This window comes from Bison bison, unplaced genomic scaffold, assembly GCF_000754665.1.
Source record: "Bison bison bison isolate TAMUID 2011002044 unplaced genomic scaffold, Bison_UMD1.0 scf7180017864498, whole genome shotgun sequence".
In the NCBI taxonomy this organism is placed as follows: domain Eukaryota; kingdom Metazoa; phylum Chordata; class Mammalia; order Artiodactyla; family Bovidae; genus Bison; species Bison bison.
This window is the reverse complement of record NW_011495057.1, coordinates 3,395,359-3,421,296: the sequence shown is the minus strand read 5'-3', so window position 1 is coordinate 3,421,296 and position 25,938 is coordinate 3,395,359. Positions and strand designations below refer to the sequence as shown.

Below are 25,938 nucleotides of genomic sequence, written 5' to 3'. Positions count from 1 at the left end.
GAGAAACGCTGGACTGGAAGAAACACAAGCTGGAATCAAGATTGCTGGGAGAAATCTCAATAACCTCAGATATGCAGATGACACCACTCTTATGGCAGAAAATGAAGAGGAACTAAAAAGCGTCTTGATGAAAGTGAAAGTGGAGAGGGGAAAAGTTGGCTTAAAGCTCAACATTCAGAAAACGAAGATCATGGCATCTTGTCCCATCACTTCATGGGAAATAGATGGGGAAACAGTGGAAACAGTGTCACACTTTATTTTTCTGGGCTCCAAAATCACTGCAGATGGTGACTGCAGCCATGAAATTAAAAGACGCTTACTCCTTGGAAGGAAAGTTATGACCAACCTAGATAGCATATTCAAAAGCAGAGACATTACCTTGCCAACAAAGGTCTGTCTAGTCAAGGCTATGGTTTTTCCTGTGGTCATGTATAGATGTGAGAGTTGGACTGTGAAGAAGGCTGAGCGCCGAAGAATTGATGCTTTTGAACTGTGGTGTTGGAGAAGACTCTTGAGAGTCCCTTGGACTGCAAGGAGATCCAACCAGTCCATTCTGAAGGAGATCAGCCCTGGGATTTCTTTGGAAGGAATGATGCTAAAGCTGCAACTCCAGTACTTTGGCCACCTCATGTGAAGAGTTGACTCATTGGAAAAGACTCTGATGCTGGGAGGGATCGGGGGCAGGAGGAGAAGGGGACGACAGAGGATGAGATGGCTGGATGGCATCACTGACTCGATGGATGTGAGTCTGAGTGAACTCCAGGAGTTGGTGATGGACAGGGAGGTCTGGCGTGCTGCGATTCATGGGGTCGCAAAGAGTCGGACACGACTGAGCAACTGAACTGAACTGAATGATAATAGTAATAGCTAATATTTATTGCATGCCTACCATGTGCCACATGTTTTATGTCTATTACCTCACTGAACCCTCACAACACCATGAGATATTACTATTACCTATCTTCATTTACAAGGCTTCCCCGATGGCTCAGTGGATAAAGCATCTGCCTGCCATGCAGGAGACCTGGGTTCAATTCCTGGGTCAGGAAGATACCCTGGAGAAGGGAATGGCAACTCACTCCAGTATTCTTGCCTGGAGAATTCCATGAACAGAGGAGCCTGGTAGGCTACAGTTCCTGGGTCAGAAAGAGTTGCACATGACTGAACGACTAAGTACTCACTCACTATCCTCATTGATGCTGCAGGAAGCAGACCCACAGAAAGGTTAATTATTCAAGAACACTCACATAGTAACTGAGAAAACCCGATGCAAACCCAGGAAGGCTGTCCCCAAAGTCCAGTATTTAACCACAAAGCCTGGTGGCCTTCTCTCTGTTATTGGGCTTTTGGAGGCAGAGTTAATTTCATATTCTGTCTAATCTGAGGGTTTGCATGGAACAGGGAACATTACATCCAGTGTATTCACTGGGTCTCGCACATCAATCGCACCATGCTGCTCTTCTGCTGATGCCCCCAGAGACACCTGCCAGTCTCCCATCAGCTTTCCACCCGCTTGAGGCACCTGTCACTCAATATGCCACCAACTCCATTCATTCTCCTTCCGTCTAAAGGCTTGTCCGTATCCTCTCTACACGACTGACTTTTCCATCCACCCAGTAACCCACACTAGTTGCCTCAGAATTATATTAACTCCTGCCTCTCCTCTGCCACCCACCTTCAATTATTATATGGTCTGATACATTCCATCCTCTGAATAGCTCTGAGTCCATATTCATCTCCACCAGGACTGTGCTAATTTAGCTTCTCAGTAACTCTCAGCCTTACAGAGAAAAAAATGACTCTTATGACCTCATTCCTGATGGGGGTGTTCTAAAGATGATCTCTTCCTAAGAGTTAATGACAACACTTTGGGATTTATGAAATATATTTCTTCTTAAATACCATTGAATGTTTCTCTTTATGTACTATCTCTTCAACTCCCCCAAATCATTGTGCAGCGGGAGAATTACTGACAGACAAGCAGCATGTGGTTGACATGAAGTGAAAAGTGGGTTGAATGGAAGGGCATTGTTCTCGAGAAGGCCCCGGCTTTGGGGTCAGGCTGTCTGAGTTTAAATTCCAATGCCGCTTTCCATCTGTGGGAGCCTGTGCAAACTGCTCACCTTTCTAGGCTACTGCATCCTTTTTTCTGAGATGTGGCTGATAATAGTACTTCTCCCACATGGTTATGTGAGGGTTTAGTAAGAAAATCCACTTAAAGAGCTCAGTGTAACACCTGGCAGGAGGTGCTCAACATTATCCATTAATCATATTAACTGTAACCTCGGGTATGAGGAGGTCACACTGTTGACCTCAGGCAGAGCTGGGAGTTCAAGTTCTAACCCTGTGTTCAGTTTATGATGACACTTCCACTCCTCCAAAGCAGGAATTTCATTTCCTTTCAGTCTCTCTTAGTTCCAAACATTAGAATCACCCAGGAGCTTTATAAACTCCTGTCACTTGGACCTAACTCAAGAGCATCTGACTTAATCGGGTAGGACCCAACCCATGCACTGGGATTTTAAACACTCCCCAGTGTCCCTAATGTGCCATCAAGGTCAAGTCACACTGGTCATGGCAAGGCCTGGGTGCATGTGTGTATCCTGTTATAGGAGGCAAGACAGAGAAGTGTCTGTGGGTAGGAAAAGGCTCATCAGCTGCAGACACTGAGAAACTGAAGTCAAGGTACCATTTGTTCTTAGTTCAGTCAGTAAGTCCTGCCCAGCTCTTTGTGACCCTGTGACTATAGCCCTCCAGGCTCCTCTGTCCAGGCAAGAATACTGCAGTGGGTTGCCACTTCTTCTCCAGGGGATCTTCCCGAGACAGGGACTGAACTGCATTGGCAGGTGGATTCTTTACCACTGAGCCACCAGGGAAGCCCCTCTATTTGTTTCCAGGGCTGCAAAACTTGCCAAGTGTTCAAGATTCAAAAGGGGAGCTAAAAAGAAAACTGCTTTGACATTTTGGTGAAATCCAACTATGGATGACCCATTAGTCCCACTTACTGGAGGCCCTGGCTACCATGGGAGAAGGTGATCTACGCTCCTCCCCAGCATCTCCAGTGAGGGAGATTCTCTTCTGAGAATCAAGAAGCAAACCCCAATGCAAGGTTCTTGACACTCACCTGGTGGATACTGAAAGTCTTGGCTTTGTAAAACCTTGTGGACCCTTTAAGCAACATTAGAAAAGGTGGTTCGTTTAAACTGCAGAATCCCAGGGACACATCTCTCTTGGAAGATTTACTGGCCAGATCCAGGACTTCGTGACTCTCTGATGATCTGGAATGACAGCAGAAACAAACTCTGACACATCCAGGAAGACATATTGGCAGGGAGAATTCGTTTCAAACATACAGGCTAAACTGCCCTGATTTCAGGCTAAACGCTCATCTATCTCCACCTAGTACAGGGTGTGTGTGTGTGCGCATGTTAAGTCGCTTCAGCCATGTCTGACTCTTTGCAACCCTATGGACTGTAGCTCGCCAGGTTTCTCTGTCCATGGGGATTCTCCAGGGAAGAATACTGGAGTGAGTTGCCATGCCCTCTTCCAGGGCATCTTACAGACTCAGGGATCAAACCTGAGTCTTTTATGTCTCCTGCATTGGCAGGTGAGCACTTTACCACTAGTGCCACCTGGGAATTATTAACGCATATATGTGGAACCTAGAAAAATGGTACTGATGACGCTACTTGTAGGGCAGGAATAGAGACGCAGAAGTAGAGAATAGATGTGTGGCCCCAAGGTGGGGGAAAGGGGAAGGAGGGATGAACTGGAGGAGTAGCAGGGACACATATACACTACCGTGTATAAAACAGATAGCTGGTGGGGAGCCGCGGTGCAGCGCAGGGAGCGCAGCCCGGGGCTCTGTGATGACCCGGGAGGGGCAGGAGCAGGGGTGGCTGGGAGGGAGGCTCGAGAGGGACGGGCTATATGTATATTTATAGCTGATTCACGTAACTGTACAGCAGAAACGAACACAAAATTGTAAAACAACTATCCTCCAATTAAAAATAAATTTTAAAAAACATATAAAAAAAGAAATATGAAAAACAAAATAGGCAGAGAGGACAAACACAGATACCAGATGACCTAGAATGACAATGAATAACAGGAAACCACCCGAAGTGACTTCGAGAAAAGGTTTATCTCACTGCATTTCTGTAGACAAATCTCATGGGTAAATTTACTTTATCTTATGACTGTCGCCAAGCCCTGACTGCAGCTCATAAGCCTACCGAGGTGCCTAAGGCTCATGAACAGGGCCGGGCCCTCCCTCTGCTCAGGGGAAGAGTTTTGCTCTCATCTAAAAAGGGACATAATCTGAAAGTTAATTTTAATTAAATCTTTTCCAAGGTTATGTTCCAAAGCTGCTGCTGCAAAGGGAGGCTGGGCCCTAGAGCTTCTGGTTAGTTTGCTTTTAATGTGTGCATCACGCCAAAGATGTGAGCGTTGGACCATAAAGAAAGCTGACACCTAAGAACTGATGTTTTTGAACTGTGGTGCTGGAGAAGACTCTTGAGAGTCACTTGGACAGCAAAGAGATCAAACCAGTCAATCCTACAGGAAATCAACCCTAAATATTCATTGGAAGGACTGATGCTGAAGCTGAAGCTCCAATACTTTGGCCATCTGATTCGAAGAACCAATTCACTGGAAAAGACCCTGATGGTGGGAAAGATTGAGGGCAGGAGGAAAAGCGGGTAACAGAGGATGAGATGGTTGGATGGCATCACCAACTCAATAGACATGAGTTTGAGCAAACTCTGGGAGATAGTGAAGGACAGGGAAGCCTGGCGTGCTGCAGTCCATGGGGTCACAAAGAGTCAGACATGACTGAGCGACTGAACAACAACAAATCGTGCCAAAGAAGGTGTTTGGAAAGTCTGCAGATGAGAGCAGCGTGAAGCATGGTGACAGGTTCTCTGTGTCGGCAGGCCCCTCTCAGCAGCTGCACACACACCTCTGGATGAAGACATTGCTGATGCAGCCCTCGAAATGACTCCCGCCCAGACGCAGGGACTGCGGGAAACCTGAAAGGCCTCGAAGCCTTTGGTTATTCTTCAGAGGCTGGTCATCAATGAGGAGCCAGAGTCTGGGAAAAAAAACAAACAGGAGTGAGAACAGCTGGTGAAAACGATCCTCTCCAGGTGGGCAACTGACTGTCTTTGATTCATACCCAAAGTCTTTTACCTGAAAGAACTCAATAAACTATTTTGAAAGCGCAGTTGCAGTTTTTTTCCATATATTTCTTTTTGCACACGGCATTTTTATTAAAGTACTCTACAGGCATAGCTCGTTTTATTGGACTTCATTTTAAAAATATGCTTCACAGATAGTGTGGTTTTTGAAAAATTGAAAGTTTGTAACAACTTGCCTGGAGCAAGTCTACTGGCACCGTTTTTCCAATAGCATTTGCTCACTCCGTGTCTCGGAGTCTCACTTTGGTAGTTTTCACAAGATTTCAAACGCTTCCCAGCAAAACAATTACAAATCCCTGAAGGCTCAGATGGTGGTTAGCATTTTTAGTGATAAAGTACTTTTTATGTAAGGTATGTACATCATTTTTTTTTTTTAGACACCTATTGCACACTTAATAGATATAGTATAAGGTAAGTATGGAGAAGGCGATGGCACCCCACTCCAGTACTTTTGCCTGGAAAATCCCATGGACAGAGGAGCCTGGTAGGCTGCAGTCCATGGGGTCGCTAGAGCTGGACACGACTGAGCGACTTCACTTTCACTTTTCACTTTCATGCATTGGAGAAGGAAATGGCAAGCCACTCCAGTGTTCTTGCCTGGAGAATCCCAGGGACGGGGGAGCCTGGTGGGCTGCCATCTATGGGGCCGCACAGAGTCAGACACAACTGAAGCGACTTAGCAACTTAGCAGCAAGGTAAGTATAACTTTTGTATTCACTGGGAATCAAAAATGTTATGTGATTCTTTTTATTGTGTCATTAGCTTTACTGCAGAGGTCTGGAACTGAACCCACAGCACTCCCAGGTGTACCTGTATATATACAGAAAGTACAGGTCGTAAGTGCCCAGCTCAACGCATCTTTGAAATGTGAAAACGCCAACACTGCCAGCTCCCCAGGCACCCTGCCTGGGCTCCCTTTCCAGTTCTCCCTCTCCAAGAGTAACCAGCATCCTGAATTCTGATGAAATAGTTTAGTTTTGCCTGCGAATTTTATATACATGAAATCAGGTATATAATGATTTCGCGTGTGACCTCTATTGCTCAGCCTTACACGCAAGGGTCACCCATGTGCTGTGCACAGCTGTAGAGCTTTCATTCTCATCCGCCCATTTTGAATGCACCCCAATTTATTTATCCATCCAACTGCTGATTCTCAATCAATGAGAAAATTGATACAGTACCAAAAAGGTGGTCAAGATTTACTAGTAAAATACTGTCCACATCGAGGACAAACATGTCTCAGAAAAGATACTAGAAAATTCCATTAAACTAAATAAAATAAAATTCTTAGTGCTCTGGCAGAAGAGCCATTCCACTCACCCAGAGTTGTCGCTTATTACAGACACATAGTGCAGTAAACCATCCATGTACGTCTGTGGAGATGTGAAAATCGGGCTGCTGCTGTCCCTGGTGCTCAGTTCAATGTGACCGTCTTCCAGGGTGACCTGCAGACTGCTTGCCTGCAATCATCAGAGAACAACGTACCCATCAGTGCCATCCACCTGCACTTAATATGAATGTATCAAAACTGAATGTGTGAGCAAAACTATGTACAAAACAGGATGTTTCAAACCCAGTGTTTTGACTTTGCTATTTTGATCTAAAGGTTATTTTTGAGTATTTGGACTCTGTTTATGAATATAAAAATCTTATGCAAATTATTTCAACATTGATGAATATGTCAAAAGCATTTTATGGATCTACATTCGTTAACCAGCTTAATGTCTCCATCAATTATACAAAAGATACACCATTTCTAAATTTTTCTATTTTCGCTTTCACTCTGCTGAAGTTATTTTCATCAAGATCAATGTTATAGTGAATACATTTTTACAACAAAGACTTGATTCATCAATTTTCTTCATAGATGATTACAATGACAGCTTCCCTTCAGTCATGAATTTTTTATTTTTGGGTCCTAATTTCCAGGAGATTCAATTTTCCAATGTCAAACTCTGCAGATATAAATGTTGGCAAGATCATTTGATTCTTTCTATTAATTGCTAGTGTGTGGTTGAAAATAAATATTTAAAAAATACCAAAAAAAATTGGTGTCGTTTTTGGCATTGTCATTTTCATTTTGTTGATGTGTTTTTCCTACCAGGTATAATTTTTGTGGTTTTCAACCAGATGTGATTCTTCAGGGAGCTTTGAGCCTAAAACAATGTTTACAGAGTGTGGTGGTAGCCATTGTCAGTTTCACTTTATGTTGATGTTTTTCAATTGGCAATATTTATTATAAACTGGATAAAAGAATGCTAACTGAAATGTATTTCTTAAGAAGTTGAATCCCTTAAGAAGTTGCAGGCAGTGCTCCCAGGATATTTGAAGGCTTCCTGCCTTGTCCAGGATTGACCTCATCTTTGCTAAGCCAAGTCTTCCGCCTCTTTTGGACTATATTGTATACTGTGTATTAAGTGTCCCCACTCCTGTGGAGGAAACTGGAGAGTGTGTCAAGAGTTGGGGCAAGGAACTTCCCTGGCGGTCCAATGGTTAAGAATCTGCCCTGCAATGCAGGGGATGAGGGTTTGATCCCTGGTTGGGGAATTAAGATCCCACATGCCACGGGACAGCTAAGCCTGCGTACTTCAACAAAGAGTTGCCCCCATGCCACAACTAAGACCTGGTGCAGCCAGCCATAAATAAACAAATACTTTTTGAAAAAAGAGCTGGGTCAAAATATCCTGCTCTGATAGAAAAGCCACCTTCACAATCTAAATGTAGGCATGTGCTTTTTCAGGGGTATTTTTGTTTTGTTTTTTAAAAAAAGGATCTCAAAGCTATACTGTATAGCACAGGGAGCTCAGCTCAGTGCTCTGTGATGACCCTAGAGGGGTGAGATGGGGGTGGGAGGAAGGTCCAAGAGGGAGGGGATATATGTATACACATGGCTGATTCACAGTGTTTTGCAGCAGAAAGTAACACAACATTGTACCGCAATTATATTCCAGTAAAAAATAAAATAATCAATAGAACATGAATTAAAAAAAAAAAAAAAAGATGTCTAACAGCTGATTGAAAAAGACAGCAAGAGAGGAGAAGAGTTCCATTGCAACATAACCACAGAGGCAGCTAGTCCTTCCTTTCAGCAAATACTAGTTGTCTGTTGCGCTGGCGGTCCTGAAGAAACAAACCCAAGAAAGAGAGTGTCCTACTTCTCTTTCTATTTTAAAATCCCAGTTGTTCCACCGGCCAATTTAGGAGTATTAGCTGACTTTTACGCCTACATGACCACACTGGCTAAATACTCTTAAATTAGAGAATCATGGCTTGCTGTACAGGAACAAAGAGCAAAAGGCATTACTTTCTTCCATTCTCTGATGCAAATATTGTCCAACAAGCTGCTGCTGCCAAAAAAGGAATCTCAAGAGCTATCTTTTATGGAATCACAAACGAGTAATGGGTATACATTCTGATTTTTTTTCTTAGTTCTAAACACTTAAAGCTACATTATTACTTATAACAGTTCTACTTCACCTTCACTCAAAATATACCTGAAAAGAATGAAAACGGAGCCCACGAATACACATAAATCCCATTCTGTAAACTAGAATTTACTTTCTAAGCCTGATTTCTTTTAGGCCCTACCCCAGGATGGGCAACCACTTCCATGGTTGAAATCCACAAAACATCTACTGTGTGATGCTAGACAAAAACGCCCAACGGATTTACCTTCAAAACCCCTCTATTGTTTTTGACATCGAACCTTGAGTCAGGCTTAAATCTTGTTCAACATTCATACAATATTTCATACCCCCATCTGATGACTTAATAAGATGCCACTGGGTTGAAAGGTCTGAAATCCGAAGGAGGCTTGGAAGTGGCTTGATGATGGGAAGTCCAAATTGGTGAAACTCAACTGTCCTCCCCTGGAGAATGAGGCAGATCGCACGAGCTGAAATGCAAACATGGAATAAATTACTGGCCCTGTAATCATGCCATGGCTGAAATAATAGTATCTGAACCTAGGTCACTTCACTTGAACTGACCCATGGGAAAAAACAGTTTGCTTTTTCTGCGTGATAATTTGCCAACCATCTCGATGTTTTTGTGTGTAGAGCTGGTATTTCTACCTTCCTACAAATTTAATATACAAGCCTGAAGAGGTTTTGCAAGTACAGGGAGAGTGTAATAAATGAGCCAATTCATCAGATCAGAATACGTCAAAAGCTGGTGTGTTAACGAAAGCTAAACATGGGTTAGCTGGGGACCACTCCTTTGCAAGGTTCTGAACTCTTTACTTACCTTCCAGTCTTCTGAGCACTTTTTTGTTACTCCCACTGTATCATTCAACCTGACAACGCCAGTGGTCTTCTTCAGGTTCTTCATGCAGCCTCGGAAAGCAGGTGTAGAAATGTTAAACCTGATTTGGGGATGCAAGAAAAAGAAGATGGACCAAGCGCAGGCTTGATGGGGAACTGCAGCTGAAACACGGCACTCATTCCCTACAGATTCTCACCCATGAACAAGTACGTGTTTTATGGTTATCTCTTCTCATTGGATTTCTAGACTGCTACTAATTTTGTGATACTGGGAAAATCTATTAGATATTTCCATTCTGTGTGATTTGCATTCTCAATATTAAAAATGGATACAATGATGTTGACAGAAGAATGCCCAGTGTCCCCAAAATGTATAGACATATAGAAGATGTACAACATCTGAAACTGTTCCCCCATCCTCTCCTGGAGTCATGATAGTGCATCATGAATTAAAAGCATATTAATAAATTGATATACTAGAAACATCATTGGAGAAGGAAACGGCAACCCACTCCAGTGTTCTTGCCTGGAGAATCCCATGGACGGAGAAGCCTGGCAGGCTGCAGTCCATGGGGTCGCACAGAGTCGGACACGACTGAAGCGACTTAGCAGCAGCAGCAGCAGCAGAAACATCATATAAATATATATTAAATTCCCTGGTGGCTTAGGTGGTAAAGAATCTGCCTGCAATGTGGGAGATTGGGAAGGTCCCCTGAAGGGAATGGCAACCCACTCCAGTATTCTTGCCTAGGAAATCCCATGGACAGAGGAGCCTGGTGGGCTACAGTCCATGGGGTTTCAAAAGTCAGACACGACTGAGCAACTCACTCTTTGAATAACTAAATAAGTAAGTAATTTATTAGAGCCAGAAATACTCTAGAAAACTTCTTAATCTTTTTTTCCTGTCCAGTTTTAAGTCAGCCACTGTAAACACCAAGGAAATAAATTATTACTTTTTGGCCCTAGTCAATTAGGAAAAGTGTGGCTTGGTATATTTAATCAATGCCAAGCTGGAACAATGGAAAGCACTGTCCGGCCTCATATGTTATATCCACCACCACCTAACTGTTCAGGCTGGGCAAGAGGTCACTGTGAGGATTAAACAAGTTCACGTCCAGGAGGTACTTGGAACCCTCCGTGGCACTCCGTCCTGGGCACTCAGGAGGTGCTTCCGAGAGAAGCTGCTCTGGAGCATTGGGTTCTGGAGGCAGGCTGTGTGGGTCCAAGTTCTGTCCCGGGTGTCTTCTCTGTGCTTCTGTCTCCTCATTTATACCACAGGAAAGTGGTAATCTGCTTCCCAGCCCAGAGTTTAAATGAGATAATGTGGGTAACGTACTCCAATGGTGCCCAGTGCAGAGCAAGGACTCAGGGTGAGATGGCAGAGTTGTAACTATCCCCATCATATCAGTGCATCACTATAACAATTTCTTTTTTCTTAATTAAAAAAAAATTTTTTTTTTGGTTGGGCTGCACAGCATGTGGGATGTTAGCTCCCTGACCAGGGATCAAACCCATTACCCCCTGCATTGGCAGCGTGGACTCTCAACCAGGGAAGCCCCCATAAAGAAGCAATTGATAAAGCAGCTCTTCCTACGTAACTGCCGTGGCATTTCCCCTTTGATTTGACTTTTGGATCTATCTGGAGCGGATGTCACACAAAAACACTAACATACGTGAAATGACTGAAGTCCGGGCAAATATTTGTGTTTCTTAAGCAAATGATGTACTAAGATAAACACAAAGCTGACTTCATTGCTAATCCCTAAAGCGGCACACTCTTCTAAATGGAAAGATGTCTGCCTTCATTTTCATGCAATTCATTATAAACAGCTGAGCTACATGTAATCTGCATAAAATTAAATTTCATTAAAAGGAAGAAACAAATCCTCTTGGGCATTGCAGCACAAGCTTGATGATTTTATAAAACTGGCTTCTTGCCTCAGGAGAGGAGGAAAATTCATATCCATTCCTGGGGATTGTCTATTTGTCCACATGTTAATATTTATTAACTCATTAATTTAATATTTTGATCCATTCTCTCTTGGGTTTCAACATGTTTTAAACTCATCCACATCTCCTGATTCCTTTTTTCCGTAAAGCACAGGTTGAAGGAAGAATAAGGTGGCAGAAAAAGTAAAGGGGAAAGGAAGGTAGCTGACAGACAAGGAACACCTGTTTTGTGCTGAAGCTGAAGCTGCAATACTCTGGCCACCTGATGTGATGAGCCAACTCTTTGGAAAAGACCCTGATGTCAGGAAGATTGAAGGCAGGAGGAGAAGGGGTTGACAGAGGATGAGATGGTTGGATGGCATCATCGACTCAATGGACATGAGTTTGAGCAAGCTCCAGGAGATGGTGAAGGATAGGGAAGCCTGGTGTGGGGCAGTCCATGGGGTCGCAAAGAGTCGGACACAACTGAGCTGCTGAACAATAACTATTATCTGATCCTCACAATAGCCTTTTGAAGGAAATATTTTCTTTTTTTAAAAAAAGATTTACTATCATTTAATTTATTTATTGTTACATTTTTATTTATATTGGAGTATAGCCAATTAATAATGTTGCAATAGTTTCAGGTGGACAGAGAAAGAACTCAGCCCTACAGATACATGTATCCATTCTCCCCTAAACTCCGGTCCCATCCAGGCTGCCACATAACTGAGCAGAGTTCCCTGTGCTCTACAGTAGATCCTTGTTGGCTACCCATTTAAAATACAGCAGCATGTGCCTGGCCATCCCAAACTCCCTAACTATCCCTTCCCTCTATGTTTCCCCACAAGGGAGATATTTTCTCACCTGACATTACTGAGCACTTAGCATGTGCCAGGCACTGTGCTAAATCCTTTACTCTGAATCCCACGACCCTCTAAGAGCCAGGGCATCACTGTGCCCACATTACAGATGTACAAGGAGGCTGGGAAGGTTAAGTGCCTCCCACGAGGTCATGCAGAAGGAAGGTGGCAGCATTGGAGTCCCGGGGGTCAGTGTGTCACACAAGCTAGTGTGACCTGAAGCCTTTTCTCTTTATGCTTACACAGGTGTGCACCCACAGCACTGGAATGATCATGACTCTTTCCTACATAAGTTACCTACAGCGGAGATGTTAAAATGAAAGACTCATTTCCACTATTCTTTGGGATGTTCTCAATACTCTGGCTCATCTGAGGGCCTAGAGTTCCACATTCGCTCCGGAATTCAGGTCTGAGCACACCTGCTAGAGGAACATGGCTGAGGAGGGCTGTAGGCTGCCATAAGAATGGGTGTGTATGCTGGGGTATGTGTACACACCGTGGACCACGCTGTTCACAAAGGCTTAGCCGGGTCCAGCCTACTGTGGGCAGATCTCAGAGAGCAGGAGGAACAAAATCAAATCCCGAACTCAGTGCTGGGTATTAACAAATGCTCAACAGATCCTTGCCCGGTGTTTAGTTTTGGAGTTAGTTTCATTGTGATGTGATATTATCACACTCTGTGATACAATGATGTACATAACTCCTCGGGAAGTGTTTTTTGTTGGTCTGAGGCACTGTCAGGGATGACAGTGCATCTCTGGCATCATCAGGGGTGATCTGCTCTCCTCATGGGAAGCAGATGGGATTAACAGACTGTGGCTTGCTTCCGACTCTGATCCTACACAAATCACTCCAAGATCTGGGTCCCGAGTCCCAGAAGGTATGCTACAGGGAGAGAGAAAAAACACCACGCTCACAAGGTCTCTTGCCTATGCGCCTGTACACAGAGGTAACATACATGAGGCTTGCTTCTCTCCACGTTAGGCTCAAGCATTGACTGTCTCCACTACTCCCCTGCCAGGGCTCAGGGCACCTCCCCTCTTTGAAAGAACTGCTGGTTGTCCCTACAGACTCAGCTGTGGGTCACTGGGGAGAAATCCTCCATGACCCACGTCAGAAGGGGGTCTCAGGACTCTGAACCATCAAGGACAGCACCAGAGGGACGAAGCAGGGCCAGAAACAGCTGAATACTGTTAAGCATTTTACTTAAGAGAGAGGAAAAGCTCAGTGAAATCTTTTGACCAGCCTCTGTCTCCTGCATGTTCCAAGTCCTTATAGATTGACTCAAAACTCAAAGTATAAACCTACCCAGAAAAAGGAAGCAGTCCCTGTTTGGAAGACCCTAAAACAAATGCCTAGGAAAATTCTGTATGTCCATCTATATGTGTGTGTGTGCGCACAGGCACACATACGTGCACACGTGCACACTCAGTCATGTCTGACTTCGCAACCATATGGACTGTAGCCTACCAGGCTCCTCTGTCCATGGGATTCTCCAGGCAAGAATACTGGAGTGGGTTGTCATTGCCTTCTCCAGGGGATCTTCCCAAACCAGGGATTGAAGCCAAATCTCTTGTGTCTCCTACATTGGCAGGCAAATTCTTTACCACAATACCCATATATGTATTTCTTTAATGGACAGAAATAAAAAGGCAAAGGTTGAGTGTTGACTATAATCCAAGGTCACCCTACTCATTGATGGCTAAGCCCAAACTGAACCATTTCTTTGGATCCTCACCCATTAGTTTTTCCTAGTAAACTTTGCTTGGCCAACATCCTCATCATGGTCTGTGGACTTTCTGCTGTAGCCACACAGAGGCAAACACCTCTGAGAATCCCTCGCCACTCTGGGGGAGCCTACTTGCCCCCATAACCTCAGTAGCCACCTGTTCTCAAGCTTCATTTACCCTTGCTCCAGCCTGGACGTCTCTCTAGAGGTCAAGGCCTTCCATCTAGTCCTTTCCAGGTGTCTCCAACTGCTGTCTCCTGGGACTAAGCCTGTCTCAGACTGAGCTCACCACCCCGTTTCTCTGCTGGTGCTGGCCATCTGTCCAAGTGCTAGATCAAAGTCCTTCTTGAGCACTTTTCTTTGTTATTCTTCAAACCCAAGCAACCTTTCAGCACTGCCCATCTGCTGCCCTAAGCATAACAAGAATCCACTCTCTTCCTCATTGGCCCTGTCGTTTCCGTGAGCAGGCCACCTGCCTCTCACCTGTTATACTCATCTTCAAACCTCTCCACCTGCCTCTGCTTTTTCCCTCTTAATCCAATCTGCACCCTGCACTACAGCAAGCTACTGAAAACCCCAGTCTGATCATGTCCTTTCTCTGTGGAAGCCCCCAGTGGTCCTTACTGTGACTTTCAAGATCCTCTGTGGTCTGGCCCCTGCTTCCCACACCAGCCACAAGGGCCTGCCTCATAGTGTCTCTTAAGAGTTCACACTTTGGTTCTTATCTCTTTACATATGTTACCTTTCATATGTCAGGTTCTTTCAGATCTAGTCAGAGACCACTTTCCTGATACCCTAAATGGGTAGATAGATTCCTTTACTGGGTCCCTATCACCCTGAGCTCCCCGTCTGATAGCACTGGCCTTGTTCTACTGTCTCCCTTCTGCTATACTTGAGACTCTTCCCTGTTCTTCATCATCCCAGAACTGACCACACTACCTAATGGCATTAGAAACCCAATGAGTGCTTGTGCAATGAGCAAACAAATGACAGCCTCCAACGTGTGAACGGTGCTGCCTTAGGTTACTCTATTTTATTACATTTAATTGAATAAAACCAAGTTTACTGGCCATTCATAACTAGCTATTCAAGGTTGAACTGCTATTTAGTACTGATTATATTAAACATTAATATTACCTCTTTGGCTCTTAATTTCTACATTAAAATTAAGAGGTTACATACCATGATCCATAAGGTCCCTTCTAGTTCAAAGAACCTAGGGAGGAAAGACATTCACTCCCAAACTCTATTAAAGTGCTGAACTTTCTCACCTGCATCTCTGTCTTTGGGGGCAACCCTGACAGCTTTTATTTTTATGATCTTGTTGATGTAGACCATTTTTTAAAAGTCTTTATTGAATCTGCTTCAATATTGCTCCTTTTTTATATTTTGGTTTTGTGGGCAGGAGGCACGTTAAGATCTTAGCTCCCTAACTGGGTATTAAACCTGCATCTCCTGTATTGGAAGGCTAAGTGTCAATCACTGGACCTCCAGGGAAGTCCCCAGACAACTTTAAGACAAAGATTAGTGTCTCCTTATTGAGGCTGGACATCTGTTCAAATGTATAAGGATTTGAGAAGACCACCTTGGCACAACACTTCATAAATCACATCTAGTGCTCCTTCTAAATGATGGATAAATTAGAAAGAGTTAACCAGCCTCAGATCTCATATGAAAGCAATCATCACCAAACATTTTGGGAGCTCTCTTAGCTTAATCATGAGGCTGTAGTAACCCTTCCAAGGAATCTTTTTTTCACACATCACTGTCAGCCATTTGGAAGGATGTAAACAAACGAACAAAATGGGAGTTATTTTTAAGTGTATCCTCAGAGTGGTGTTTGTTTTTCTCATTCACATTAAACTTTACTTCCATTCAAGTTAATTTAATTCATTCGTGTATCCATTCATCCGAGACAGGCATGCCCCTGGTCCCTCCCCGATAACACACACATAAGGGGGCAGGTAATACAAATGTGCCTCATGTCCTAGGAGGCACTTCAGTGCCCCAGCCTTCTGTGCCCAGGGCCGCCTGTGCTCTCCTCTGTACCAACCAGGACCCCAAGTGAAAGTGCAAGTGTTAGTTGCTTAGTAATGTCTGACACTCTGCGAGCCCATGGACTGTAACCCGTCAGGCTCCCCTGTCCATGGAATTCTCCAGGCAAGAATACTGGTGTGGATAGCATTCTCTTCTCCAGGGGACCTTACCGACTTAGGGATAAAACCCGGGTCTTGTACACTGCAGGCAGATTCTTCACCATCTGAGCCACCGGGGAAGTCCACAAGGACCCCAAGATATAGCCCCTATTTTTGATGGCAGTGTTGTCAACACCAAGTCTACTCATGTGGTGTTTCTCCTCCCAGGAACGACAATGGAAGTGGCACACTGTTTCCTCATCTCCCCGCTACCCCAACCCCTAACCCCCACAGCTTTCAAACAGCCAGGCCCGTTACCCAGTAATAACAGCCTGTTTTACTCTGTTGGCTAACACTATTAATACAGAAAAGTAATTCTTTGTTTTTTGCTGGAATTAAACAAGGCAGATTTATCAGTAGCAATCATAACTATTAAGAGAGGTGACTTGCTTCTTTAAAAAAAGATCATCTTACCTTTCCCTGATGGAAATGGGAATTCCCCCCAGATAGTATGTGCTGAAATCAAATATATCATCTTCAATTTTAACGCTTTGAATATCCACATTTATCCACATACGTTGTTGGACTTTTCCAATTTTGATCTGAACCTAAAATAAATGAGAGATGAATCAGCCAGCAATGAGAAATAAAATAATTCTATTCATGACGGTTCAGAGCTATTATGTTTTTGCCTTCCTTCAGATTCATTTATATACATGGTATATATATTAATACAAGGGATCTGAGCACAGTAGCACATCTGCATAAAATTATAATAATAAAAATTTAAATAGAGATGTTTGCATTTGTTTGTTTGTCTGTTTTGGCTGCACCGCACAGTTTGAAGGACCTTAGCTCTCTGACCAAAAGTTGAGCCTGCACACTTGGTAGTGAAAGCTTGGTGCCTAACTACTGGACCACCAGGGCATTCCCGAAATGTCTGCATTTGAAATTAACCATTTTTTTTTAATGTTAAAATATTTTATTATTGTTAACTTTTTATTTTGTATTGGGGTATATCCGATTAACAAGATAGTGACAATTTCAGATGAATAGCAAAGGGACTCAGCCATACATATACATATATCCATGAAATTAACCACATTTTATCTATACCATATGGATGTTATATATTTCATGCAAAATGTTCAGATTTTAAAAGGATATGTCTCTCAGCTAATAAGGTCATCTAATAGAAAAGTGTTCTGTGCACTAACTTAAAGGATTCAGATAAACAGATTCAAAGGACGTACCAGATGATCCTTCCCGTCGTTTATGATGTCTCTGATTCCTTTTTCTTTAGGCGGCTCTGAATTCAGTTTGTACCGCACCATGAGTCGGCCGTCTTCCACATTCAGAGATATGAAATGATCCTACAGCATGGGGACAATGTAGATTAGGAGAATTCTCAGACAGAGCCACGTGTACTCAAACTCCAGCCTGCTCTCAGCTTCACCTGCCTTCCTAGTTCAAAGGAACAGCAGTGCTTAGTACTCAACTCCTGGGATGGGGATGACGGCTGAACCCTGTCAATCACATTAAACAATCTATACAGTAACCAGCACTCAGGAAGGAAACAATAAATGCTCGCTACTGTCATGATTTTGTTTTATACCAATCTATAACCAGCATGTAAAACTGGCAACTTAAAAGATATAGATCACGAATATCATTGGCAAATACGATTGCTACCTTTTGGAGGGGTTTCCCAGGTGGTGCTAGTGGTAGAGAACCCACCTGCCAATGCAAGAGATGTAAGAGATGAGGGTTCAATCAATCCCTGGGTTTGGAAGACCCCTAGAGGTGGAAATGGCAACCCACTCCAGTATTCTTGCCTGGTGAATTCCTGGCTGGTGAGCCTGGTGGGCTACAGTCCATGGGGTTGCAAAGAATCAGACATGACTGAAACGACTTAGCATGCACGCACATTTTGGAGAGAGGCAGGGTCTTCTTCAAACCCCACTTTCCTCCATCTGTTTTCTGATGTATTCCTATTTCTCCTCTATCTTCCATTTAATGGTTGTTTTGTTGTTGCTGTTTACTCACTAAGTCATGTCTGACTCTTTCCAACCCCATGAACTGTAGCCCGGCAGGCTCCTCTGTCCACGAGATTCTCCAGGCAGGAATACTGGAGTGGGTTGCCGTGCCCTCCTCCAGTGCCTTCCCAACCCAGGGATCAAACCCATGTCTCTTACGTCTCCTGCATTGGCAGGTGGGCTTTTTTTGTTTTTGTTTCTTTACCACTGGGTGCCACTTGGGAAGCCCAACAAGAGTCCTTACCTAAAAGGAAAGTCAGTACTTCTCTGGATCCTAAGCCTTGCTCTCGGAAGTCAGTGAGGGTTCATCACACTCACAAAGAACAGAATAACATCAATTCATCCTACTTAACAGCAGCACTGGGGATCATTTTCTCATATCTGATTGAAGTGAAAAAGTGAAACTGAAAGTCGTTCAGTTGTGTCCAACTCTTTGTGACCCCCATGGACTAAACAGTCCATGGAATTCTCCAGGCCAGAATACTGGAGTGGGTAGCCTTTCCCTTCTCCAGGGGATCTTCCCAACTCATGGACTGAACCCAGGTCTCCCACATTGCAGGTGGATTCTTTACCAACTGAGCTACCAGGAAAGCTCCTTTTATCTGGTTACTAATGGCATTTCATAAGATTTCTTCTAATATAAATTGTATTTCTGATTCTTGGTTTCCAAGAACTTCAAAATGTATTGAGTTGACCAAAAAGTTCATTTAGGTTTTTCTGTAACATCTTACAAAATATTTGGCCAAACCTAGTACAAAGAAGACCTTGTTGCAGAAAACAACTGCCTTGCCCTGAAGGTGCTGTGTGACTTCTCAGCTCTCTGCATTCTTCAGGAAGGTCAGGATGCCCCAAACCATCAGAACTGGTTCAGCCTTGGACTCTCCCTAGGAGTCCAGAACAACCGCAAGAGAGGAGAGGTGGACCAGGTCTGTGTCCCCACCCTGTAGGCAAAGTGTCTGGTAAAATCTCAAGCTCCATATCAATCCTGCATTCTCAAACTGAAAATCCCATAGACTGGTCCATATTTCTCCAAGCCTCTTGATGAAGGTGAAAGAAGAGAGTGAAAAGGCTGGTTTACAATTCAACACTCAAAAAACTAAGATCATGACATCCAGTCCCATCACTTCATGGCAAGCAGATGGGGAAAAAATGAAAACAGTGGCAGATTTTATTTTCTTGGGCTCCAAAATCACAATGGATGGTGACTGCAACCATGATATTAAAACACAGTTGCTCCTTGGAAGGAAAGCTATTATGACAAACCTAGACAGCTTATTAAAAAGCAGAGACATCACTTCGCTGACAAAGATCTATATAGTCAAAGCTATGGTTTTTCCTGTAGTTACGTATGGATGTGAGACTTGGACCATAAAGAAGGCTGAGTACTGAAGAACTGATGCTTTCAAACTGTGGTGCTGGAGAAGACTCTTGAGAGTCCCTTGGACCGCAAGGAGATCCAACCAGTCCATCCTAAAGAAAATCAACCCTGAATATTCATGGGAAGGACTGATGCTAAAGCTGAAACTCCAATATTTTGGCCACCTGACACGAAGAGCCGACTCATTGGAAAAGACCCTGATGCTGGAAAAGATTTAGGGCAGAAGGAGAAGGGGGTAACAGAGGATGAGATGGCTGCATGGTATCTCTGACTCAATGGACATGAGTTTGAGCAAACTCTGGGAGACAGTGAAGGACAGGGAAGCCTGGTGTGTTACAGTCCATGGGGTCACAAATAATCAGACATGACTGAGGGACTGAACAATGACATGTTCTATGCAGCATCTTCAAGAAGAGCTCATTGTCTAGAGAGATTAAGTCTAGGCCTATCTACCAGCAGATGGTGCTGACGATCACTCACAGAGTGTCACTTTTGGCCTTTTCTAAAGTAGGAGATGTCAGAATGGTCTCCAGGAACCTCAGCTGCTTGAAAACAGAGAAGCCTCCATGTCTTGGAAAGTCAAGGGTCAGGCAGATAGAGATGAAATCTCTTATGGCCTGAAAAGAATCAGACCAAGAAGCAAACAGCAGGAGGTCGAACAGCTTAGCTTTCAGAGACCCCAGGAAGACTTAACATTTCTTTTAGGCAGAATAAGCAAAGATTATTAGGCAAACAGTAGTTTTCAAAGAATAAAACTGACAACACAAACAGAATGGGTAAGTGGCAATTTCTCCCACATTCTGGTGGCATCTTAAATTCTGGATGACTTGCCTTACCAACGCACGCTCACACAGCCAAAAAAAGTATTGGGTTGGCCAAAAAGTTTGAGTTTTTCCGTAAAATGTTATGGAAATGAACTTTTTTGGCCAATCCAACAGAGTAGGACGGAGGGAAAGGATGTAGCTAACATTTGCACATTGTTTTTCAGATATATTGTTTGCTTATAATGACTCAGTTACCCCAAAATTGTTCAAATGAATGAACGTATTTGTTAACATCTGGATGCTTGTCATAGGTTACCTGGTTTTCTGCAAAAAACAGCAAACCTCTGTCCACAGTGGTCTGAATCGTCTGTCCAAAGGTGGGGAAGGGGGCGTTTGGTTGAGTTGGAACTCGAGCATAGCCTGTACCTTCAAAATAATTTTTATCTGATTCTTCTTTTCTCCTGTCAACACCAATCACCATTAAGTGAGAACACAGCAGCAAAAGACTGCCAGGAAACAATGCTTATTGATGAAAAAGCGAGCAAAGCCTATGCAATCAAGTTGTCATGTTTTGTTAAAGAGGAAACATCTTTAAATTTAATGTTAAAACTGTCCACTGTATCTCCTGGATCTGCTCTTACACTCTACAATGATCAAACTCTACCTCAACAGAGATGCTCTTCAGGAGACCCTATTGCAAACATCTGTTTAGGAAGATGTGACCCAGCAGCTGAAGGTCTCGCCATGTAAGAAATAATATATAATGAAATATAATTTTATTCTGAGTAATAAATAGTCTGTCTCATATTAGAATCTTCCCAATCTTTTAAACTTAGGGGTAGGTCACAAGCTCAAGGCAGCAACTTTCAAATAGGTTCATATGCCAAAGTCATGGTGTTCTTTATGGACTATTGTTTTACTTTTTTAAAAATTTACAGTAAATAAATAGTTTGTGCCCTAAATCAGGCACCATCTTATGCTGAATATTTTGTGGTAGGAGGCACCAAAAACTGAAGAACGATTTACTTTTTTCAAAATCAAGAAAATTCTGTCCATCTAATATCTTATATGAATAAGGAAAAGACTTTTCCTTATTTAATTTACATTCCTTAAGTATAAATTACATATGCTTTTTATGCTATATGACTGCAAAATCACAGAGAGACATCAGCTTCTAGGTTTTATTTACCTTCTACAAGGTTCCACTTCTGTTGTGTTGAGATTGAAAGTCTTTTTGAAGTTGTACAAGCTCAGAACATTTTCATTGAGGTCATCTAATTCAATACAACCTTTGTATGGAGGAAATTTCAGTCTACTAGGAGGCTGAAAAAAAAAAACAACAAAAAATTTTCACTAATTGAACAAAGGACAATGATCAGGTTGACCAAGAAACAGTTTAACTCTATTGCTTTTAACCATCAATATAGCTTAGGGGTGAACATGTAGACCCTGAAGACAGATGCCCTGGCTTTGCTGTTTTCTAGCTGTCTGATCTTGGGCAAGTTATTCAACCTCTCTGTTTCAGTTTCATCATCTGTGAAATAGGAATGATAATGATGCTTATTTAAATTATACACTGATACGTAGATCACTGCATATAAAATAATTCAATAAGTTTAGTAATTATCACTATAGATGCTTTAAGAATATATCATTAATCCATTTTACATATAACTGATCAAAACATCATTATGCCAAATTAAATTTTAAATATTTCCATTCTGTGAAATAACATTCGAACTTACTCTAAAATCAGTTGGGTAACCTCCAACATAGAATACGGCATTTTCAGGATCCAAATTGAGGAGTGTGTTGCTATTTCCACTATCCATGTCATGGAATTGATGTGTTTCTGGTTTACTGGAGGTGGCTTTTAGGGTGTAATTAAGCCTTGCAAACTGATAAATTCTGTTTAAAAAATAAGTCAGAAAATAAAGTTATAAAAGATTTACGAGGAGATGAAAGAAATTAAAGCTAAATATAAAATTAAAGTTTGGGGACCGCAGGTCAGATCACCAAAGAGCTGTGCTCAATCAGACTCGTACCTCTGGAATTTCACCCGGTCCATCACTGCTTCCTGAGTTTTGCTCTCGGTCAAGGTCTGGTCCACCTGGAGTTCAGCCTCACCCTCTCCCAGGTTGTAGACGCATGTGAGCTGGCCGTCTACAACAGCCATGCCGATGTAGTCCCTGGAAGCCTGGAGACACCAAAGCATTTCACATACCGTATTCTTCGAACTCACCATCCCCAGGGGGTGCATTTCAAATAGATAACAGCTTTCATGTAGTCAGCCCTGGGCAGACAGAATGAATGAGGTACATTCTGGTATAAAATAATACAGACAGCACAGTTAATTAACGTCTGGGCTGTCTTTGCTCACGTTATCAGGAGGGCATTCATTTATCCACTCCTCCATTCGCTCAGTCTGCAAGTATTTGCCAAGTGCCTGACATAAAGATGAACCAGATACGGGCTCAGGCTGCCATTCAATTTCATTCTGCGAAGAAGATAAGCCATTTATGCTCTTCCTATGCCATACAAGGTCCCCTCAATACTCTGGGCATCTTGTTCTCTCTATGTTATCAAGTCAGCTGTGTATGGATCTTTCTTCCCTATTAGAATGTGAGCACCTTAAGGTAAAAACAAATTTTTGAAAACTGTAGTACAATATACATAATGTGAAATTTACTATTTTAACCTGTTTTAAGTACACATTAAGTACATTCAAGACACAAATTTTTGTTTACATAAATACAGGATAGTAGATACATGGTATAAGTTTGTTGAAGGAATAAAGTCATGTACATTCTGCCAATAATACAAAGCAGAGTCATAAGAAAGTTACAAATAAATCCCCAATCCTTGAAGCGTGAACGAGTAACCAACAACAGTGCTGATTTTAGGAATCCTTAAATACAGTGTCCACTAGTGACGGCCAGCGATTTCCTAACTGCCAAGAATTCTCAAGAACCATACTTCAGGCATTTCTTTTCCACACACGTGTGTTCAGTCTCTCAGTCGTGACCAACTCTTTGTGGTCCCAGGGCCTGTGGTCTGCAAGGCTCCTCTGTCCGTGGGATCTCCCAGGGAAGAATACTGGAGTGGGTTGCCATTTCCTTCTCCAGGGGATCTTCCTGACCCAGGGATCAAACTCGTATCTCTTGCATCTCCTGCTCTGGTAGGCAGATTCTTTACCACTGAGCCACCTGGGATGCCCATTTCTTTTCCATTCATGTATAAATAACCTAGTCACTGATTACCTGTTCCTCTGACACTTACGTGGAAGAGATATATTTTAAGAGGAGGAATTAAAAGCTAAAATAAACTGCTTAAAATATCTATAATAGTGGTGGTTTAAAGAATTTGGAATTATAGCAATGAAGCAACTGGATTTCTCACAAATGAGGCAGGAGGGGCTTAATTTCTCTCCAGGCCCTGTTCACAGAGGGTCTCCACCCTAGAGACATGGGAGGGTCTGCGGCTGGGCGCCCTGAGAAGACGACAGAGTCCAGAGCAGTGAGGAGGAGCTGCTCTGATCTCCAGAAAGCCTTGATACTGCTGCTGGTTGAGAGGGGAGGGTGCTGATCTTCAGCCCCAGGGATGGACGTGCTCATGTGTACACACACATGTGCTCACATGCTGGGCCCATCTAGCACGGCTTCTAGATCCCCACCTCCAAAAGCAACTTTAAATGGATGAGAGATCTCCCATGGAGCCATCAGAGGCAGTGGAATCTCCTCCTACCATGCCAATGGCAGTGACATGACTGTGTCATGCACCTCAAAAGCCATATTCTGTTTTAAAAACCATGGAAATGTCAGAGCAATACTTACATCTTTATTTCCAAGGTACATCACAAACATATTCTCAGTCCCACTAGTTTCTGTTGCTTCAGGTCTTTGGAGAAACAAAGAAAGGGATGTGTATCCTTTCAAGTCTTCCAGGTCATTTGGCAGCCGGACTTCAACTCCAGATCTACCGTTGAATCTCATGGGGATGGCAACCTGAGAGGGACCAGATCCACAGTGTTAGCTGGTCCAGGGGAGAAAGGTGGGGTGCTCGGGGTGGAGGCTTGTGACTGTAGCTGCTCCCAAGTGGCTAGGATAGGGAGTGAAGGTGTGTAGCTGCCCGCTAGGCCTGGAGTCTACACTCAGGAGGCTGCTCCAGGAGTAGTGGAGTAAAGCCCTCCTGTTCTTCCTACCTACAAGTCAAGGGTCTTTGGGAAGTCTACTTTGTTGTCTGTGCCAGCAACAATAATCATTATAGTAAATTATTACCATCATTATTATGGTTATAATATTAATATAATATTAGCCATATTAACATCATAATAATACCACCACCATCATCATATTAATATATTATAATAATGAGGTTTTACATATAATATATAATGTGATAAATATGATATATAATATGCAATATATGATATAAATATTATACAATACATAATATAATTGTAATATAGGGAATTATATATATAGGGTTAAAATACATATTAACAGGATTAATATCATGATCCTATTAGTAATAATATTATATATTATAATATAAACTCTAATTATATATAAAATTAGTAATAGGGTTATAATATTAATATTAAATTAACCCTGCTAATATGTATTATAGCCCTATTAATATATAACATTAATAATAATTACTATTGTTCCAACCCCAGAAGGTTTTTGTGCAAATGAACTAACCTGTATGGAAGCACTCAATATGATATAGTCAATGTACAATACATCAAAATATTTTTTTAAAGAATTAACTCTTTAAGGAATCATTTCTCATTAACACGTTACATGTTCTGGTTGTATTTATTATAGGCACTCAGTCCTTAAAAATAAGTGCATCGAGGCTCTCTAGAATGTGCTTCTTAAATTCAGGGTAAAGGACCATTTTTTCCCCCTGTTATCTGCCCTGGACCAATAGTTTTGTAAAATATATGAAAACTTAAATACTAGAAAAATGAAATGAAAAAGTGTGCAAAATACAAGCCTACTGATCCCATTCTGGGATATTGAAGCAATTCAAGTTACTGAAAGCTTCTAAGCCTTTACTCGCAATTTTGTACTTATATATAATGGAGCAGTAACAAACGTCTGACTAGCTCTGGTCTGTGGATCCCCTTGGGCACCTCTGCATTAAAACACAGAAAATAATATTCCCTAACTATCTGAAGAATAACTCTAGGAATGATACTTACATCACCTCTACATTTTATCTCCCAAGCATGTATTTACGGAGGACCCTGTCTATGCAGGTATCAGGCAGGGGTGCTGAGTGATGCCTGAGCTGTAGTCACCGCAAGGTGCCCATGGGGACAGAGCTCCCCCACAACACTCAAGGCTCACTTTACACCTGTCTCTTCTACTTGCCCTCGGCCCTTCATACTCTCCACACATCCTGAGTCTATGGCATGCCCTTCTGTTTTTTGTCACTTGGAAAGCTCTTGCTCAATTAAAAAAAATTTTTAGTTAAGAAAACATTTCATGAACACACAAAAATAGAGACTATACCTGCATACACATGACCATCTTAAGAAATTAAACATTACTGTTAAAACTGAAGCCCCTTATATAGCCCAGCCTAGTCCTCGTCGCCTCTCCCTTCTCAGAGGTCACTTCTACCCTGGATCTGG

At 42.6% G+C, this 25,938-nt stretch overlaps 1 protein-coding gene across 1 annotated transcript in view; it reads right to left on the bottom strand.

Moving 5' to 3' along the window:
* The window catches only part of LOC104980294 (laminin subunit alpha-3-like), an 85,191-nt gene that overhangs the window by 18,290 nt on the left and 40,963 nt on the right, over nt 1-25,938 (bottom strand). The window contains exons 19-30 of the mRNA XM_010828924.1: nt 24,128-24,298; nt 22,340-22,491; nt 22,040-22,202; nt 21,484-21,617; nt 20,611-20,755; nt 17,370-17,489; nt 16,591-16,724; nt 9,444-9,561; nt 8,953-9,093; nt 6,519-6,658; nt 4,961-5,092; nt 3,125-3,278 (exon numbers count right to left, since the gene is read on the bottom strand). Of these exons, the coding sequence (XP_010827226.1) occupies nt 3,125-3,278; nt 4,961-5,092; nt 6,519-6,658; nt 8,953-9,093; nt 9,444-9,561; nt 16,591-16,724; nt 17,370-17,489; nt 20,611-20,755; nt 21,484-21,617; nt 22,040-22,202; nt 22,340-22,491; nt 24,128-24,298 (1,704 nt within the window). The remainder of the gene's footprint in view (nt 1-3,124; nt 3,279-4,960; nt 5,093-6,518; nt 6,659-8,952; nt 9,094-9,443; nt 9,562-16,590; nt 16,725-17,369; nt 17,490-20,610; nt 20,756-21,483; nt 21,618-22,039; nt 22,203-22,339; nt 22,492-24,127; nt 24,299-25,938) is intronic.